Raw genomic sequence first — 22031 nt, 5'->3', positions numbered from 1 at the left:
ATAACCTCTCTTCCCTGTCTCCTCCTCCCTGTCTTCCATTCATCAACAACAGCCTTCAATAAAGGTAACTGTCATGTTGAATGTTCATTCTTTTGTGCATGTAAATCTATCTTTTAGGTAAAAAAAAAAATTGTTGTTGATACTTCTGGGTGTCTGGAACGAATTAATTGGATTTACATTATTTCTTATGGGGAAAATTGATTCGAAAATCGTCAATTTTGATAATAGTCCCACTTCCAGGAACGGATTAAGGACGATAATTGAGGGACCACTGTACATCTCATCCTGCTCAGAAATGAACCCAGGTTCTTCATTTGTGAGCTGAAGGTGCTATGGGCCATCTTTAAAAAATCAAGAGATAGGTCAAAAAGTTTGTGCTTAAAGTTTTGAACCTTCTGTTTTTTTTATTTGATGCTGGTGAAGGGCTTTTGATAAAAAAAAAAATTGGAGGTACCCTCCATTTTCTTGGCTCAAATCTGATTCCCTCTCATTCCCTCATTCCTCTCAGTTTTTATGCAAAGCTATTTATGAATGTGTACACTGTTCTTCATAGGTTGGTGGATGCCCGTTGTGTAGTGAGCCCAGAGGCTGGTGACCTCAGCAACCCTCCAAAGAAGTTCAGGGGTAAGTTGCAATCTTGTTTCCAAGTATATATACAGTATATTCAGCCTGATAGTTTTAAGTTACATTGAAGGGACATTAATCAGTTGCCATGGGTAGCAGATTAGGTAATAGGATATTAACAGGAAAGTCCTTTATTTATATAACAGGAGGGCCCTACTTATACAGCAGGTTAGGTTCCAGGCTACTGCTATAAAGTGAAAATCACTGTAAAGTGAATCTTAGCCTTTTTTTACTCTCAGATGCATATAAAAACCAGTTAACATGATACACTATCATATATGTATTAAGTGAGCAATATAGCTAGGCCTAAAAAAAAAATGCATGTACAGTACACATATTATTTAAAATATTTTTGTCCTTGCCTTATAGTAAGTAATGAATATATTTATTGTAGGAAGTCTGAATAAATGAAAAATGGTTATATTTGAAAGCCACCATTTTAGCAAAATGCTGTAAAGCAAATGTTTTCTATTGTGATAGTTTTACAAAACATAGGTAATTATACATTAATTGGCAAAGGATTGTGTTTAGCTCCAGGTGTTGGTATTAACTAAGGTTTCATTTTGTTTGTCAGATTGCTTGTTCAGCATCTGCCCCAGCAACCGGTATTCAGCCCAGAAACAGTTCTGGAAAGCAGCAAAACAGAGTGGCACCTCGAGCACTGATCCCAGTTTGTTGAGCCGCCTCCATGTGAGTATCCATTATACCCTTCCCCCTCCCCTGTGTTATTTCACATGTACAGTGCTTTCACATTTTTTCCTATTAACTATTGTTTGTTGAAATGCTGATCCTTCTCATTTTTCATTTTTCTTGACTGTCCTTCATGCGATGTATAGTAGGGCCCCACCTATATGACAGGTTAGGGTCCGGGCTACCGCTGGAAAGCGGACATTGCCGGAAAGCAGAACACCATTTTTTACACTTATAAATGCCAGATAACAAATTTACACCAACATATATTAAGTTAGCAATAGAACTAGGCATTAAAAACAATGAAAAGCAAAATATGCACACAGTACACTCATTACTTACCTTAAAATATTTGTAGTCTTAATCTAAGGTGAGAGGTGAGTAGTATTTATTTGTAGGAAGTCAGATGTGGGAGGTATGGTAGCCCGCCAGGCCAACCCACCCAACCCACATATAATATACTGCGACATTTAAAGCGCTCCAAAGCGATAAAATGCATATACAGTACATTCATTATGTACCTTAAAATATTTGTAGTCTTACTGTAGGGTAAGAGAGGAGCAGTATTTATTTGTAGAAGTCAGGTGTGGGAGGTATGGTAGCCAGCAAGGCCACCCCACCCACACATAATATACTATGACATTTAAAGCGCTCTAGAGCAATAAAATGCATATACAGTACACTCATTACTTGCCTTAAAATATTTGTAGTCTTAACCCTTTGACTGTTTTGGTTGTATATACAGTGGTCCCCCGCTTTTCGTAGTTCCCGGCAATCGTAAAATTCGCCAATCATAGGGGTATTTTCGTATAAACATGGACTCGCTTTTCATAGGTTGACTCGCGAGTCGTAGTTCGTCCGGGACACGTACACACGGCGTAGGCCAGGGCGGCAGCCAGTCTGGCATTGTTTACCAGTGAGCGAAGGTCCCCTCGCATGCTCCAGCGGAATATTTCATAATATTCCATTTATTTTAGTGCTTGCAAGTACAGTGGACCCCCGCATACCGATTTTAATCCGTGCAAGAGGGCTCATTGGTATGCGAATGAATTTTCCCCATAAGAAATAATGGAAATCAAATTAATCCGTGCAAGACACCCAAAAGTATGAAAAAAAAATTTGACCACATGAAATATACATTTTCCTACACACAAAGAGAAGGATACATGCACAATAGTAGAGTAGTACATGCACAGTATATAGTGTGCATGTACTAGTCTACTAAATGAAGAATAAATGACACTTACCTTTATTGAAGATGCAGCAATGACTGATGAGACACTGTGTCCTGGGAGTGCGTTTTCCTCCTGAGTACTCTAGTTCCTGTTTGGCATTTTCTTCCAGAACAGGCCTTATCACACTGTGTATGTCACTACGATTCTTAAATCTCTCAAACCAACCTTTGCTGGCTTTAAATTCACCAATATGAGCACTAGTTCCAGGCATTTTTCCCTGTTCACCTGGGTGTTAGTCGACTGGTGTGGGTTGCATCCTGGGAGACAAGATTAAGGACCCCAATGGAAATAAGTTAGACAGTCTTCGATGACACTGACTTTTTTGGGTTATCCTGGGTGGCAAATCCTCTGGGGTTAATTGTTTCTTGGTATATTCTCAATAAGCCACACCAACAACAGTGCTACAGCAGCAGCAGACGATGCTACAGCAGCAGCAGACGATGCTACAGCAGCAGCAGCAGCAGCAGCTGACAGTGCAGCAGCAGCAGCAGCTGTACCACCAATAGTAGCGATGGTTGATTGGGGTTCATTATACAACCTGGCCAGCTCGGAGACACGCACTCCACTTTCATACTTATCAATGATCTTTTTCTTCATCTCTATAGTAATTCTCACCCTTATTGCTGTAGGGTTGGCACTAGAAGCTTTCTTGGGGCCCATTGTCACTTATTTTCCAGATAAAATCACCAAAAACACTGTAATAATACGAAATGTTACGATTGTATGCTTGGATGCTACCGCGGAGGCTGGCTGGTAAACAATGCCACTGGCGGAACATGTGAGGCTGGCTAAGGCGCACATTGGACGTGTCTCGGACGAACAGCGGTGAGCGGGTTTTTGAGCGGTATGTGAGGCAAAATTTTTGCGATTAAAGTGAGCGGTATGCGGAATAAACGGTATGTGATGCCTACGGTATGCGGGAGTCCACTGTACTAAATAAGCTACCATGGCTCCAAAGAAAGCTCCTAGTGCCAAGCCTGTGGTAAAGAAGGTGAGAAATACGATTGAATTTAAGAAAACCATCATTGAACAATATGAAAGTGGTACAAGTGTGGCCGAACTGTCCAGGATGTATAAGAAACCCTACACAACCTTATGTTCCATAGTGGCCAAGAAAAATGAAATAAAGGATGCTGTTGTTGCAAAGGGAGTAACTATGCTGACAAAAATTAGATCACCAGTACTGGAAGAGGTTGAGAAGTTATTATTGGTGTGGATAAATGAGAAACAATTAGCAGGAGATACTCTTATGACTTCGTTTATTTGTGAAAAGGCTAGGCAGTTGCATGAAGATTTGGTAAAGAAATTGCCTGCAAATAGTGGTGAAGTGAGTGGATTTAAGGCCAGCAAAGGCTGGTTTGAGAGATTTAAGAACCGTACTGGCATACACAGTGTGGTAAGGCATGGTGAGGCTGCCAGTTCGGACCACAAGGCGGCTGAAAAATATGCGCATGAATTCCAGGAGTACATAAACAGTGAAGGACTGAAACCTGAACAAGTGTTCAGTTGTGATGAAACAGGCCTCTTTTGGAAGAAAATGCCAAAGAGGACCTTCATTACACAAGAGGAAAAGGCAGTGCCAGGACATAAGCCTATGAAAGACAGGCTGATGCTAATGTTCTGCGCTAATGCTAGTGGGGATTTCAAAGTGAAGCCATTACTAGTGTACCATTCTGAAAATCCCAGAGTGTTCAGGAAAAACAATGTTATGAAGAGTAAATTGTGTGTGTTTTGGAAATCTAATAGTAAGGCATGGGTCACGAGGGAAATTTTCGTCGAGTGGTTCAATGAAGTGTTTGGCCCTAGTGTGAAGGAATATCTCCTGGAAAAGAAATTGGATCTCAAGTGCATGCTAGTAATGGACAGTGCACCTGCTCATCCTCCAAACTTGGATGACCCAATTTTCGAGGAGTTTGGGTTCATCACAGTAAAGTTCTTGCCCCCAAATACCACTCCTCTCCTCCAACCCATGGACCAGCAGGTTATTGCAAACTTTAAAAAAAACTACACAAAAGCAATGTTTCACAGGTGCTTGATTGTGACCACAGACACTCACTTGACCCTAAGGGAATTTTGGAGAGAACACTTCAGCATCCTCCACTGCATAACCCTTATAGGTATGGCTTGGGAGGGAGTGACTATCAGGACTTTGAGAAAAATTGTGGCCAGATTGTGTCGACAAGAAGGATTTTGAAGGATTTGGGACTGACCCTAATGAGCCTATGTCTGTTGTAAAATCAATTGTGGCACTGGGGAGTTCCATGGGGTTGGATGTGAGTTTGGAGGATGTGGAAGAATTGGTGGAAGACCACAATGAAGAGCTCACCACTGAGGAGCTGCAAGAGCTTCAGCAGGAAGAGCAACAGATCGCAGCTCAGAATCTTGCTGCAGAGGAGGAGGAAGAGCGATGGAAGAAGGTGCCTTCTTCAGAAATTAAAGAGATTTTTACTATGTGGGGTAAGATGGAAAGCTTTATGGAGAAACATCACCCTAACAAGGTTGTTGCAAGCCAGGTTGGCAACATGTTCAGTGACAAAGTCTTGGGCCATTTTAGGGAAGTGTTAAAGAGACGCCAGAAACAGAGCTCTCTCCACAGTTATTTTGTGAGACAGGACTCCAGTGACACTCAAGGTGGTCCTAGTGGCATTAAGAAACAGAGAAGAGAAGCAACCCCAGAAAAGCAAATGGTACCTGAGGTGTTGATGGAAGGGGATTCCCCTTCCAAACTATAAACAATCCACTCTCTCTCCTCCTCCAGTCTCCCATACACTAAGAAGAATCTCCAATAAAGGTAAGTGTTATGCTGTTAATGTTTCATTCATCATTTCCCATTGTATTGTTTATGTACTACATGTATATTTCATGTAAAAATTTTTTTTGTTTTAATACTTCTGGGTGTCAGGAATGGATTAATTGTATTTACATTATTTCTTATGGGGAAAATTGATTCGTAAATCGTAAATTTCGTTTATAGTAACGGCTCCAGGAACGGATTAATTACGAACAACGAGGGACCACTGTATATGTCTTATGAGCCAATGTGTTTGACGTATATACGTATACTCAAAAATTCTAGCAGCTTCAAATCAAGCAGGAGAAAGCTGGTAGGCCCACATGTGAGAGAATGGGTCTTTGTGGTCAGTGTGCGCAGTATAAAAAAGATACTGCAGTACACAGTGCATAATGAGAAAAAAAACTCAGACCGTGTTTTTTGGATTAAAACGTCGACTTTGAGGTGTATTTTTGTATAGTATTTATGGTTGTATTCTTGTTTTCTTGGTCTCATTTGATAGAATGGAAAACATATTATAGAAATAGAAGTGATTTTGATTGGTTTTACTATGAAAAGGATCTAGAAATGGAGTTCAAAGTAGCAGAAATGTTTGATTTTTGCCGATGTTCAAGGGTAAACAAATGACGTCATTGTACAATAAATGTCCTGCTAGCCATTCTAATACGCAGTCACGACTGGGTTGACGTTATTTATACAATTATTACAATATTGCAGTAGTCTGCATAACAGTAAATCTTCTATTTTTTGTGTGAATAAAAATTCAAAATAGAAAGCAAGAGTATTATAACAGGGGCCTGGAGACGTGACTGATGAACAGAGAAAATGTTGTTTTAGTGCCAGGAATGTCTGCATTTGTCATTCTGGACCCTGTTTTGATATTAACATATTTTTTAATTTGCATGAAATTGGCCAAATTGCCAATTTCTGACCACTATTGGGTAGTTGTAATCGGTAAATGGGTGGTTTCTTGTACTCAGTCGATAGAACAAATGGAGTTATAAAGAAATAGCTATGAGTTTGGTCGACTGGAACAATGGAATTGGCCAAAAATAGGGCTCAAAGTGGGCGAAATCGCCGGTGCGTAAATGTCGCTAACTTCGCGAGAGCATAATTCCGTAAGTATTCCATCAAATTTCATACTTTTGGTGTCGTTATCATCGGTAAAAAAATCACTTTCATTTTATAAGAAAAAATAATTTGTTTTTTTAAATATTTTGCGACACTAAGAGACACTTCAGGATTTGGGGTTGTGACAGTCAAAGGGTTAATGTAGGGGGAAAGGTGAGTAAACAAGGTAAAACGAATAAATGACAGAGAGAACGAGTAAATGAGAGAGGAGAAAGAGACGTGGAGCTATGTAAACAGGCAGACAAATGCGTCTGGTTTTGGTCCATACATGTAACATCTTATATTTATGTTAATTTATTCTACTGTGGGGTGTATTTATCATGTTTATGTTATGTAGCATGTTTATTATAGAATTTTGAAAAAAATATCATAGATGGATTAATGAAAATGTTTATATTAATGTAATATACAATATTTAACCCTTCAACTGTCCAAACGTAGATCTATGTTTTTTCAACATTTGAAAGCATGTAAAAAAAAGTAGATTTTTTTTTTTTTACATTTGAAAATGTAAAAAAGCTTTGATCTACGTTTTTTTTTTTGTTATATTTGAAAATATGTAAAAAAAACGTAGATCTACTTTTGGAGCACTACGCATGTGAACGTAGATCTGCTTGGACAGTTTAAGGGTTAATGTGCCTCAGAGTGATTATTATTGTGTGTTATTACAGTGGAACCCCGCATACCGTCGCCATCACATAACGTACAATCCGCATACCGCTCGCTTTTATCGCAAAAATTTTGCCTCGCATACCGCTCAAAAACCCGCTCACCGCTCTTCGTCCGAGACGCGTCCAATGTGCGCCCTTAGCCAGCCTCACATGTGCCGCTGGTGGCATTGTTTACCAGCCTGCCTCCACGGTAACATCCAAGCATACAATCGGAACATTTCATATTATTACAGTGTTTTTGGTGATTTTATCAGCCAAATAAGTGACCATGGGCCCCAAGAAAGCTTCTAGTGCCAACCCTACAGCAATAAGGGTGAGGATTACAATAGAGATGAAGAAAGAGATCATTGATAAGTAAGAAAGTGGAGTGCGTGTCGCCGACCTGGCCAGGTTGTACAAGAATCCCAAATCAACCATCGCTACTATTGTGGGCAACAGAAAGGCAATCAAGGAAGCTGTTCTTGCCAAAGGTTTAACTGTGTTTTCGAAACAGAGATCGCAAGTGATGGAAGATGTTGAGAGACTCTTATTGGTGTGGATAAATGAAAAACAGCTAGCAGGAGATAGCGTTTCTCAAGCGATCATAAGCGAAAAGGCTAGGAAGTTGCATGAGGATTTAATTAAAAAAATGCCTGCAACTAGTGATGATGTGAGTGAATTTAAGGCCAGCAAAGGTAGTGTGATAAGGCATGGTGAGGCTGCCAGTTCGGACCACAAAGCAGCTGAAAAATATGTGCAGGAATTCAAGGAGTACATAGACAGTGAAGGACTGAAACCTGAACAAGTGTTTAATTGTGATGAAACAGGCCTGTTTTGGAAGAAAATGCCAAGCAGGACCTACATTACTGAGGAGGAAAAGGCACTCCCAGGACATAAGCCTATGAAAGACAGGCTTACTCTTCTCATGTGTGCCAATGCTACTGGTGATTGCAAAGTGAAGCCTTTATTAGTGTATCACTCTGAAACTCCCAGACCGTTCAGGCAAAAGAATGTCCTCAAGGAGAATTTGTGTGTGCTGTGGAGGGCAAACAGTAAGGCATGGATCACTAGGGACTTTTTCTATAACTGGTTACACCATGCATTTGCCCCCAATGTGAAAGATTACCTAACTGAAAAGAAATTAGAACTTAAGTGCCTCCTGGTGTTAGACAATGCCCCTGGTCATCCTACAGACGTGGCAGAGCGACTTTATGGGGACATGAAATTCATTAAGGTGAAGTTTTTGCCTCCTAATACCACTCCTCTCCTGCAGCCCATGGACCAGCAGGTTATTGCAAACTTCAAAAAACTGTACACAAAAGCTATGTTTGAAAGGTGCTTTGTAGTGACCTCAGAAACTCAACTGACTCTAAGAGAGTTTTGGAGAGAGCACTTTAATATCCTCAATTGTGTAAACCTTATAGGTAAGGCTTGGAAGGGAGTGACTAAGAAGACCTTGAACTCTGCTTGGAAGAAACTGTGGCCAGAATGTGTAGACCAAAGGGATTTTGAAGGGTTTGAGGCTAACCCTGAGAGGATTATGCCAGTTGAGGAATCCATTGTGGCATTGGGAAAGTCCTTGGGGTTGGAGGTTAGTGGGGAGGATGTGGAAGAGTTGGTGGAGGAGGACAATGAAGAACTAACCACTGATGAGCTGATAGATCAACTTCAACAGCAAGAGGCCAGACCTGAGGAAACTGGTTCAGAGGAGGGGAGAGAGAAATTGAAGAAGTTGCCTACTACAAAGATTAAGGAAATCTGTGCAAAGTGGCTTGAAGTGCAAACCTTCATGGATGAAAATCACCCTCACACAGCTATTGCAAGCCGTGTTGGCAACCTGTACACTGACAATGTTGTGAAACACTTTAGGGAAGTCATAAAGGAACGAGAGGTACAGGCCACTATGGACAGATATGTTGTGCGAAAGAAGTCCAGTGACTCTGAAGCTGGTCCTAGTGGCATTAAAAGAAGAAGGGAAGTAACCCCAGAAAAGGACTTGACACCTCAAGTCTTAATGGAAGGGGATTCCCCTTCTAAACACTAACACTCTCTCTCCCCTCCTCCCATCCCATCAATCATCACCAGATCTTCAATAAAAGTAAGTGTCATGTAATTGTGCATGCCTTTTTCAGTTTGTGTGTATTAAAACTAACATTTCATGTAGTAAAATTTTTTTTTTCATACTTTTGGGTGTCTTGCACGGATTAATTTGATTTCCATTATTTCTTATGGGGAAAATTCATTCGCATACCGAACATTTCGCATAACAATCAGCCCTCTTGCACGGATTAAAGTCGCTATGCGGGGGTCCACTGTATTATTATTATTATTAATATGATGTCCTCAAGACTAGTAAGACACTCTTAGTGATTTTAATGTGTACCTGCATGCCAGTACAGTGTGTAAATTTATTTAGGTGCAGGTACACATAATTGAAATGCAATTAATCCGTTCCGGCTCTCTGGAGGCACAACAAGATACAGTATGTACTTCAGTATTTCGCTAATATCATCTATATAGCTTATTTATCTATCACAATTCATCTAACATGACATAATAAGCAATATAAATAACATAGAAACCTGATATATACTCTAGAATGAATAAAATGTCATTACGTACGTGGCTACGTAGTGGTATCTGCAGCGTCGGCGGTGGACGAGAGTTTGTTTGGAGACAGGACAAAATACTCCTTGAATATTTCTCTAATATCAACTCCATGGCTTATTTATCTATCACAATTCATCCAATATGACAAAATAAACAATATAAATAACATAGAAACCTGATATATACATACTCTAGGATGAATAAAATATGTCATTATGTGACAAGTGGAGGCAGCCACAACCGCTCCCGCATTGTTGTGGTAATCACTGCCATCTAGTGATGGCCTTTCGAAGCCATCTATTATTATAATTATTATATAGTACATTATTATTATACATGTATTGTTATTATATGTTTTATATTATTATTATTATTATTATTGAACTATTATTATTTTATTTATTTTTTATTATCACACCGGCCGATTCCCACCAAGGCAGGGTGGCCCGAAAAAGAAAAACTTTCACCATCATTCACTCCATCACTGTCTTGCCAGAAGGGTGCTTTACACTACAGTTTTTAAACTGCAACATTAACACCCCTCCTTCAGAGTGCAGGCACTGTACTTCCCATCTCCAGGACTCAAGTCCGGCCTGCCGGTTTCCCTGAATCCCTTCATAAATGTTACTTTGCTCACACTCCAACAGCACGTCAAGTATTAAAAACCATTTGTCTCCATTCACTCCTATCAAACACGCTCACGCATGCCTGCTGGAAGTCCAAGCCCCTCGCACACAAAACCTCCTTTACCCCCTCCCTCCAACCCTTCCTAGGCCGACCCCTACCCCGCCTTCCTTCCACTACAGACTGATACACTCTTGAAGTCATTCTGTTTCGCTCCATTCTCTCTACATGTCCGAACCACCTCAACAACCCTTCCTCAGCCCTCTGGACAACAGTTTTGGTAATCCCGCACCTCCTCCTAACTTCCAAACTACGAATTCTCTGCATTATATTCACACCACACATTGCCCTCAGACATGACATCTCCACTGCCTCCAGCCTTCTCCTCGCTGCAACATTCATCACCCACGCTTCACACCCATATAAGAGCGTTGGTAAAACTATACTCTCATACATTCCCCTCTTTGCCTCCAAGGACAAAGTTCTTTGTCTCCACAGACTCCTAAGTGCACCACTCACTCTTTTTCCCTCATCAATTCTATGATTCACCTCATCTTTCATAGACCCATCCGCTGACACGTCCACTCCCAAATATCTGAATACGTTCACCTCCTCCATACTCTCTCCCTCCAATCTGATATTCAATCTTTCATCACCTAATCTTTTTGTTATCCTCATAACCTTACTCTTTCCTGTATTCACCTTTAATTTTCTTCTTTTGCACACCCTACCAAATTCATCCACCAATCTCTGCAACTTCTCTTCAGAATCTCCCAAGAGCACAGTGTCATCAGCAAAGAGCAGCTGTGACAACTCCCACTTTGTGTGTGATTCTTTATCTTTTAACTCCACGCCTCTTGCCAAGACCCTCGCATTTACTTCTCTTACAACCCCATCTATAAATATATTAAACAACCACGGTGACATCACACATCCTTGTCTAAGGCCTACTTTTACTGGGAAAAAATTTCCCTCTTTCCTACATACTCTAACTTGAGCCTCACTATCCTCGTAAAAACTCTTCACTGCTTTCAGTAACCTACCTCCTACACCATACACTTGCAACATCTGCCACATTGCCCCCCTATCCACCCTGTCATACGCCTTTTCCAAATCCATAAATGCCACAAAGACCTCTTTAGCCTTATCTAAATACTGTTCACTTATATGTTTCACTGTAAACACCTGGTCCACACACCCCCTACCTTTCCTAAAGCCTCCTTGTTCATCTGCTATCCTATTCTCCGTCTTACTCTTAATTCTTTCAATTATAACTCTACCATACACTTTACCAGGTACACTCAACAGACTTATCCCCCTATAATTTTTGCACTCTCTTTTATCCCCTTTGCCTTTATACAAAGGAACTATGCATGCTCTCTGCCAATCCTTAGGTACCTTACCCTCTTCCATACATTTATTAAATAATTGCACCAACCACTCCAAAACTATATCCCCACCTGCTTTTAACATTTCTATCTTTATCCCATCAATCCCGGCTGCCTTACCCCCTTTCATTTTACCTACTGCCTCACGAACTTCCCCCACACTCACAACTGGCTCTTCCTCACTCCTACAAGATGTTATTCCTCCTTGCCCTATACACGAAATCACAGCTTCCCTATCTTCATCAACATTTAACAATTCCTCAAAATATTCCTTCCATCTTCCCAATACCTCTAACTCTCCATTTAATAACTCTCCTCTCCTATTTTTAACTGACAAATCCATTTGTTCTCTAGGCTTTCTTAACTTGTTAATCTCACTCCAAAACTTTTTCTTATTTTCAACAAAATTTGTTGATAACATCTCACCCACTCTCTCATTTGCTCTCTTTTTACATTGCTTCACCACTCTCTTAACTTCTCTCTTTTTCTCCATATACTCTTCCCTCCTTGCATCACTTCTACTTTGTAAAAACTTCTCATATGCTAACTTTTTCTCCCTTACTACTCTCTTTACATCATCATTCCACCAATCGCTCCTCTTCCCTCCTGCACCCACTTTCCTGTAACCACAAACTTCTGCTGAACACTCTAACACTACATTTTTAAACCTACCCCATACCTCTTCGACCCCATTGCCTATGCTCTCATTAGCCCATCTATCCTCCAATAGCTGTTTATATCTTACCCTAACTGCCTCCTCTTTTAGTTTATAAACCTTCACCTCTCTCTTCCCTGATGCTTCTATTCTCCTTGTATCCCATCTACCTTTTACTCTCAGTGTAGCTACAACTAGAAAGTGATCTGATATATCTGTGGCCCCTCTATAAACATGTACATCCTGAAGTCTACTCAACAGTCTTTTATCTACCAATACATAATCCAACAAACTACTGTCATTTCGCCCTACATCATATCGTGTATACTTATTTATCCTCTTTTTCTTAAAATATGTATTACCTATAACTAAACCCCTTTCTATACAAAGTTCAATCAAAGGGCTCCCATTATCATTTACACCTGGCACCCCAAACTTACCTACCACACCCTCTCTAAAAGTTTCTCCTACTTTAGCATTCAAGTCCCCTACCACAATTACTCTCTCACTTGGTTCAAAGGCTCCTATACATTCACTTAACATCTCCCAAAATCTCTCTCTCTCCTCTGCATTCCTCTCTTCTCCAGGTGCATACACGCTTATTATGACCCACTTCTCGCATCCAACCTTTACTTTAATCCACATAATTCTTGAATTTACACATTCATATTCTCTTTTCTCCTTCCATAACTGATCATTTAACATTACTGCTACCCCTTCCTTTGCTCTAACTCTCTCAGATACTCCAGATTTAATCCCATTTATTTCCCCCCACTGAAACTCTCCTACCCCCTTCAGCTTTGTTTCGCTTAGGGCCAGGACATCCAACTTCTTTTCATTCATAACATCAGCAATCATCTGTTTCTTGTCATCCGCACTACATCCACGCACATTTAAGCAACCCAGTTTTATAAAGTTTTTCTTCTTCTCTTTTTTAGTAATTGTATACAGGAGAAGGGGTTACTAGCCCATTGCTCCCGGCATTTTAGTCGCCTCATACGACACGCATGGCTTACTATTTTTTTTAACAAGTCAGCCGTCTCCCACCGAGGCAGGGTGACCCAAAAAGAAAGAAAATCCCCAAAAAGAAAATACTACTCTCATCATCATTCAACACTTTCACCTCACTCACACATAATCACTGTTTTTGCAGAGGTGCTAAGAACACAACAGTCTAGAAGCATATACGTATAAAGAGAGACAACATATCCCTCCAAACTGCTAATATCCCAAAACCCCTCCTTTAGAGTGCAGGCATTGTACTTCCCATTTCCAGGACTCAAGTCCGGCTATATAAAAATAACTGGTTTCCCTGAATCCCTTCACTAAATATTACCCTGCTCACACTCCAACAGATCGTCAGGTCCCAAATACCATTCATCTCCATTCACTCCTATCGAACACGCTCATGCACGCCTGTTGGAAGTCCAAGCCCCTCGCCCACAAAACCTCCCTTACCTTTTCCTTCCAACCTTTTCAAGGACGACCCCTACCCCACCTTCCATCCCCGACAGGTTTAAATGCTCTCCATGTCATTTTACTTTGATCCATTCTCTCTATATGACCAAACCACCTCAACAACCCCTCTTCAGCCCTCTGACTAATACTTTTATTAACTCCACACCTTCTCCTAATTTCCACACTCCGAATTTTCTGCCTAATACTTACACCACACATTGCCCTTAGACGGGACATCTCCACTGCCTCCAACCGCCTCCTCGCTGCTGCATTCACAACCCAAGCTTCACACCCATATAAGAGTGTTGGTACTACTATACTTTCATACATTCCCTTCTTTGCCTCCATAATGTTTTTTGTCTCCACATATATCTCAATGCACCACTCACCTTTTTTCCCTCATCAATTCTATGATTAACCTCATTCTTCATAAATCCATCTGCCGACACGTTAACTCCCAAGTATCTGAAAACATTCACTTCTTCCATACTCCTCCCCAATTTGATATTATTATAAAAATGTAAATACTACTGTAATTTGTAATTTTTATTCACACAAAAAATAGAAGATTTACTGTTATGCAGACCTGGAGAGGGTTTCGGGGGTCAACGCCCCATAGCCCGGTCTGAGACCAGGCCTCATGGTGGATCAGGGTCTGATCAACCAGGCTGTTACTGCTGGCCACACGCAAGCTGACGTACGAACTACAGCCTGGTTGGTCAGGTACTGACTTTAGGTGCCTGTCTAGTGCCTTCTTGAAGACAACCAGGGGTCTATTGATAATCCCTCTTATGTACTTATGTACTTTTTGCTGTGAAACCAATCAAAATCATATCTATTTCTATAATATATCTTCTATTCTATCAAATGAGACCAAAAAAAAAAAGACTACAACCATAAAAACCATACGAAAATACCGCTAAGGGGCGGCTAATGGCTGAGAAGTGAACTCCATTATCATACATTGCCCAAGTTTCAAAAATATAGTCCAACAAACAACTGGGATTCAATTCCCTAAATCAAGAGCAAGAGCCCCTCACCAGCGTCAAGGAACCTCCCTTGAGGCCCGCTCGCATCTGGAAATTTCGCTCATGTCTGGAAGCAGAAAATTGACTGAGCAACTGCTCGTATCTGGAAAAACTTACACGTGGATGCACTCGTAAGTAGAGGTTCCACTGTATAAATAAAACATGAAATAACTTTAAAACACTTGCAAGTTTGGACAGTTTCCAGATATAATGGAGAGATGCAGTGCTCAAGGAGCTCATGGAGGATGTAAACAAACTGGGTGGGGCACCTTGACCATATTAGAAAATCAGATGAGGGGAGCTGTATAGCGAGTTTTGGTTATAATTTGGAATGTTCATATTAGTGGAACACTGTTAGGCGAAATGCCGTAAAGCGGGGTCCTACTGTATACAGTGGTCCCTCGCTTTTCGTAGTTCTCAGCAATCGTAAATTTCGCCAATCATAGGGGTATTTTCGTATAAACATGGACTCGCTTTTCATAGGTTGATTCGCGAATAGTAGTTCGTCCGGGACGCGTATGCACGGTGTGAGCCGGGGCGGCCTCCCTACCCAGCCAGTCTGGCATTGTTTACCAGTGAGTGAGGGTCCCCTCAAGTGCTCCTACGAAATATTTCATAATATTCCACTCATTTTAGTGCTTGCAAGTATTAAATAAGCTGCCATGGCTCCAAAGAAAGCTCCTAGTGCCAAGCCTGTGGTAAAGAAGGTGAGAAATATGTACAGTGACAAAGTCTTGGGCCATTTTAGGGAAGTGTTAAAGAGACGCCAGAAACAGAGCTCTCTCCACAGTTACTTTGCGAGACAGGACTAGAGTGACTCTCAAGGTGGTCCTTGTGGCATTAAGAAACAGAGAAGAGAAGCAACCCCAGAGAAGCAATTGGTACCTGAGGTGTTGCTGGAAGGGGATTCCCCTTCCAAACTGTAAACAATCCAATCTCTCTCCTCCTCCAGTCTCCTATACACTAAGAAGAATCTCCAATAAAGGTAAGTGTTATGCTGTTAATGTTTCATTCATCATTTCCCATTGTATTGTTTATGTACTACATGTATATTTCATGTAAAAATTTTTTTTGTTTTAATACTTCTGGGTGTCAGGAACGGATTAATTGTATTTACATTATTTCTTATGGGGAAAATTGATTCGTAAATCGTAAATTTCGTTTATAGTAACGGCTCCAGGAATGGATTAATTACGAAAAACGAGGGACCACTGTAATTTTTTTCTGATTTTGTCTTGATCAATGACCTTTACTTTGGATACAGTTTATGAATCTTCTTACGACTTATGACCTTCTCAACATACAACCACTCAACTTACGACTGTGTTTTGTATGCCAGATTTCTGGGAAATAACTGTTTGTGATGTACACAGTGTTTATCCTAAACGTTACAGTATAAAACACAGTACTAACAACATAAAAAATAATGTAAAAAATAAAATACCAGAATAAAACAATAAAATAAAGTCATTACAAAAATGTGATGTTGATATTCAGTAGTACGGTTCGACTTACGTCCATTTTGACTTGCAACCAGTTGGTCAGAACCAAGCTTGGTCGTAAGTCGGATAGTAGGTGTATATATCTAGCTTTATCTCATTGGGGAAGTGGAACAGAATTGTTCCTCCATAAGCCATGTGTGTTGTAAGAGGCGACTAAAATGCCGGCAGCAAGGGGTTAGTAACCCCTTTTCCTGTATACATTACTAAATTTAAAAGAGAAGCTTTCGTTTTTCTTTTCAGGTCACCCTGTCTCGGTGGGATATAGCCAGTTTGTTGAAAAAAAAATCTAGCTGCATACATGTATCTGTATTCATCTACAAATGCCAACAACATGGAACTTTCTCGTAACAGCATGAACAGTGTTAAGCCTGGGTGTAGCCATAGCACCTATATATGTATGTTGAAGGGACCACTTGACCAGGCATGATTTTTCTTGGGTCTTTGACTTCAATCATAATTGTATTAATGCAGTTTTAGCACAAATGAAACTGTCCACTCATGTTTAGTAAGAGAGAGCTTATGAACTTTCACATTAAAGCAAGGATTCTCAGTGTCATCTGTAATGTTTTGCTTTTATTTATTGGCAGTCTTTTTCTACTTTTTTTTTTTTGTTAACCCCCTTCCATCACTGATGTTATTATTCCCACTGCCCCCTCTCTTTGCTCATGCTTCTGCTCTGTCCTCTCCTGCACTTTCATCCTCTCCTGTTCTTTCATCCTTTCTACTGCTGCTGCTCTCTAATAATAATATAATATCTTTATTTCTACAAGTACATGTACAAGGTATACAGGCCTAGCTAACATCAGTGTCATACTGTACTACTATATAGAAAGCTGCTTGTTATGCAGAACATTTCAGGCAAATTAGGTCAGTTTTGTTCCAGGATGCGACCCCCACTTACTGATAGGGAATGTAGACAATTGGTGTAAGGAGACACGCCCAATGTTTCTACTCTTGCTGGGAATCGAACCCAGACCCTTGCCATGTGAAGCGAGAGCTTTAGGCACCATGCCACGGGGCCTGGCGCTCTCATTCTCTCGCTCCTGCTCTCTCATTCTCTCTCTTGCTCCTGCTCTCTCATTCTCTCTCTTGCCCCTGCTCTCTCATTCTCTCTCTTGCTCCTGCTATCTCATTCTCTCTCTTGCTCCTGTTCTCTCATTCTCTTGCTCCTTCTCTCTCATTCTCTTGCTCCTTCTCTCTCATTCTCTTGTTCTTGCTCTCTCATCTTTTCTCCTCTCCTGCCCCTCATTTCCCTCTTCTCTTCTGCCTCCTCATTTCCTTCTCTCTCTCTCTCTCTCCCTTTACATAATGGTTTTACAGGGTTGGGTTAAGGGTTTCTACATTTATTTACAAGCTAAGAGCTGTTTTACATGAATGGTATACAATACTGACAAGATGAAGAATTAGACATATTTGCAACATCTGGGTATCTTTATTTGTAGAAGTTTCACCATCCAGTGGCTTTATCAGTATAAATTCAAGGACATAATGGGAACATTAGAAAACTATATAAGACTTATTAGAGCTAATCTTCATGCCTGTGCTTCAAATTTTTCAAGACTTTGGTGTTCTTCACCAACTCCATGGCTGAAGGACTGATTGCCTTGTCTTTTGTATATTATTCTACAGTCTTCCCATTATGTACTTGAATTTGTTTTGGTAAAGCCACTGGATGGTGAAACGTCTACAAATAAAGATGCCTAAATGCTGTATAATTCTTCATATAAGAGCTGTTACCTACCTTAGCTCATTTGAAAGCCTTGTTATTATTATGAGACGTACAAATATTGAATAGGATAAGGTTGGATCCATCTGTGGGACAGTGATTTTGTTTGGTCAGCTGATTTTATTTCTTGCTGTGTGAGCATGTTCTAGACTGTCATTCTAGGAACGAATGATCTCAGATGAAGTGTTGGTCTTGAGAAAGGTACAACTAGAGTATAGTTACTGTTCACTACCATCTTGTTGTGTAGAAGCTCTTTTCTTGCTGACTACAAAGTGAAGCCAAGTGTGGTATCTTAACAACATTGGCTTTGTACATAACAGTAAGGCCACCCACATCCCTCCAGTGTTGAATGCTCTGCTGAAATGACAGATTTGTTCAGGCGAGAGATGAATCATCTGCTCTATTTTCTATTCTGTCAAGAAGTCGTAAGTGAAATGGGGAGCAGGCAATCCAAGGAAGTGGAGCATACTCAAAATGTGAGCACACTTGTGCCTCATACAGAGTCATGCAGCCTCTACTGTTGAGCAGATGTGAGATATGTCCTAAGTGCTGTAAGCTTTCTGGATGTTTTGTTTGCAAGATTTACTACATGGTTCTTCATAGTCAGTTTGGAATTAGATTTCATCCCATGGTATCAATCTCATCCCTGGGTTCCAAAGTTCTCCCATTCATTCTTACCACTGCTCTAACATTACCATCATGGTACCTAGAGACCATCATCATTTGTATTTTCTCAGAAATAAATATAATTTGCCATTGGACCTGGGAGTGGTAATGTCTGAGGATCTCACTTTCAAGGATCACAACAGTGCCACAATCACAGCTACAAAGGAAATGATGGGATGGATAATGAGAACGTTCAAAACAAGATATGCCAAGCCATTGATGATCCTTTTCAAATCATTTGTTCTCTCTAGGCTGGAATACTGCTGTACATTAACATCTCCGTTCAAAGCAGGTGAAATTGCAGATCCAGAGTGTGTACAGAGAACCTTTACTGCACATATAAGTTCCATCAAACACCTCGACTACTGGGAATGTTCAGAAGCACTTGACTTGTACTCGCTGGAATGCAGGCAAGAGAGATGTATTATAATCTACACTTGGGAAATGCTAGAAGGACTGGTCCCAAATCTGCACACAGAGATCACTCCTTACAGAAGTAAAAGACTGGGCAGGCAGTGCAAAATATGCCCAATGAAAAGTAAGGGTGCCATTGGTACACTAAGAGAAAACACAGTAAGTGTCTGGGGCCCAAGACTGTTCAACAGCCTCCCATCATGCATAAGGGGAATTACCAATAGGCCCCTGACTGCCTTCAAGAGGGAGCTGGACAGATACTTAGTCGGTGCCGGATCAGCCAGGCAGTGGTTTGTACGTTGGACTATGTGTGGCCAGCAGTAACAGCCTGGTTGATCAGGCCCTGATCCACCGGTAGGCCTGGTCATGGACCAGGCCACGGGCGTTGATCGCCGGAATACCATCCAGGTGCCTCTTTCTTTCCCCCCCTCTCTATATTTCTTTCTCTCCCCATCTCTATACCTCTTTCTTTCCCCCCTCTCTATACCTCTTTCTCTCCCCCTCTCTATACCTCTTTCTCTCCCCCTCTCTATACCTCTTTCTCTCCCCCTCTCTATACCTCTTTCTCTCCCCCTCTATACCTCTTTCTCTCCCCCTCTTTATACCTCTTTCTCTCCCCCTCTCTGTACCTCTTTCTCTCCCCATCTCTATACCTATTTATCTCCTCGCCTTTATACCTCTTTCTCTCCCCCTCTCTATACCTCTTTCTCTCCCCATCTCTATACCTATTTCTCTCCTCGCCTTTATACCTCTTTCTCTCCCCGTCTCTATACCTCTTTCTCTCCCCCTCTCTACACCTTTTTTTCTCCCCCCCTCTCTATACCTCTTGCTCTCCCCTCTCCTCCTTTCCCCTGCCCTTTCTTCTTCTAAACTCTCTCCCTCTTTCTCTCTCCCCCTCTTCCTTCACCTGCTTCTTTCTCTGCTTCTTCCTTCCTCATCTTCTCCTTCCTCATTTTCTCCTGCTCTTTCTCTCCATCTTTCTCCTGTTCCTCCCCCTTTCCTTTTTTTGCATTCCCTTTCCTGAACCTTCTCCCCACCTTTGTCTCCTGTTCGTTCTCCCCATCTTCCTGTCTCCTGTTCCTTCACTCCATGTTCCTCGCTCTATTACCCTCTTCTCTCCTCTCAGTTACTCTTAAGCATTGTGATGCGTGGAAGCTAATAATTACACCAATACTACTACATTCACCGTGTCATCTTCAGGTCTTGCAAAGAATTGTTACAGTGTGGACATATTTGTCATGTTTGGCTGTGCATTTAGCTTTATTAAAGTTGTCTTCAGTGTTTAAGCTCTTTCCTTGTTGCTGTTTGTCATTATACCGTTGCTGCTTGTTGTGTCCTTGTGTTGCTCTCACGCCTTTATTACCCCTGATGTTTTTAAAGAATTCTTTTCATTACTGTATTATTTTATTGATAGGAAAGTAGTCAGTCTCCCAGGGGTGATACAGCTCCTTGTGAATTAGAGAAAAATCATGTTTGACCCAAGGAAAGAGAGAGAGTAGCTACAGGTCCTTTGATCAGGTGTCCTTGAACATCAAGGCACTTCTCCCTTGAATAGAGAATTCTTTAAGTTAGCTTTGATGTGCAAGTTTAACGAGTACTCGTTTACTGTTTGTTTTTATTCTTGTTTTTTTTTCTTTCTAATCCAACGTACCCTTCAAAAGGAGAGTCTTGATGCAGGTGATGGGCTTCTGATTCATCTGATTCAATGAGTTGGAACTACCATTTTCTTGTATAAAACCTGATTACCTCCCATTCCACTGGTGCAGTATGACCATATACTGTACTGATATAACCTTCTGCTGTTTGCATGGTCTTTGTGGTCATCACTTGTATTAAATTTCTGGTACATACGTAAACAAGTTCATTAGGTGTATGATCATTGACTCACTTTCTTGGGATGTTCATTCCCATTATTCACAGTTATATTTTTTATTTTTTTTCTATAGTTTCTTTACATTCTGTATATCCAGCAGTTCTGTTCACTGTACATTTATTTCTCGGCTCTCTAGTTTGAAGCCTCGTAATATTGTTTTAAATTTCTAAATTTTAGTTCATACGAGTTGGGTATTGTTATTGTTTACCAGTTTTTCTCAACCTCGCATGAGTGTACAATATATTGATCCAATAAATGTTGAAGGTAACCCACCTACTCTTGTGAAGTTTCTAGACGTATATGACCAGAGGTGGTAAATGTAAATGATGCTCTAGATGTGGGTGAAAAACATGCGCATGAGTATGAGGTAAACTGACCTCAAAGACGCCATCAACCCACACTGAACCCAGGTTGTGACACGTATCAACTCTCGTGATGTTATTGCAAAGAACAGGAGCCATAAACTAGCACTACTTTCAGCCTCAGTGTTTATAAAAAAAATTAGCAGATTGCTAAAGCAAAGTGAGTATTGAAGAATGAGCTATAAATTACCACTAGTTTCGGCATCAGTGCTTAACAAAAAAAAATAAGCAAATTGCTAAAGCAAAGTCAGTATTGAAGAAAAAAAGCTTCAAGGGGAGCAGTCATCTGCAATTGCGCAGCGGGCAGCCTATGTCCTTGTCATAGATGGATGTGTCGAAGAGCTTTGTAAAAGACCTAGTTGCAAATTTTCTGAAATACTATTACCAGCAAAACTAATGAGCATCAGGGTGACGTAATCTTTGATTGCTACCATGAGTATAGAATATTAAAAGTGGTACTAAATATGATCGTGCAGCTCAGCTTTCCAAGGAGAATCAGATGCATTGGGACTCAGCTCTTCTAGATCAACAGGTTGTGCTGTTGCAAAAAAAAAAAAAATACGGTTGATATGGCATGTGATGAACACAATACATTGGGGAAGTT

At 40.7% G+C, this 22031-nt stretch overlaps 1 protein-coding gene across 16 annotated transcripts in view; it reads left to right on the top strand.

The window, feature by feature from the left end:
- Positions 1 to 22031, top strand: part of Itpr (Inositol 1,4,5,-trisphosphate receptor) — a 590630-nt gene that overhangs the window by 24003 nt on the left and 544596 nt on the right. For all 16 annotated transcript variants that reach the window (XM_070084086.1, XM_070084085.1, XM_070084080.1 and 13 more), the window contains exons 3-4: positions 554 to 624; positions 1199 to 1314. In XM_070084086.1, the coding sequence (XP_069940187.1) occupies positions 554 to 624; positions 1199 to 1314 (187 nt within the window). The remainder of the gene's footprint in view (positions 1 to 553; positions 625 to 1198; positions 1315 to 22031) is intronic.

The sequence above is a fragment of the Cherax quadricarinatus genome, chromosome 11 (genome assembly GCF_038502225.1).
Source record: "Cherax quadricarinatus isolate ZL_2023a chromosome 11, ASM3850222v1, whole genome shotgun sequence".
Classification (NCBI taxonomy): Eukaryota; Metazoa; Arthropoda; class Malacostraca; order Decapoda; family Parastacidae; genus Cherax; species Cherax quadricarinatus.
Note: the sequence above shows the minus strand (reverse complement) of the source record. Positions and strands in the feature narration are given on the sequence as shown.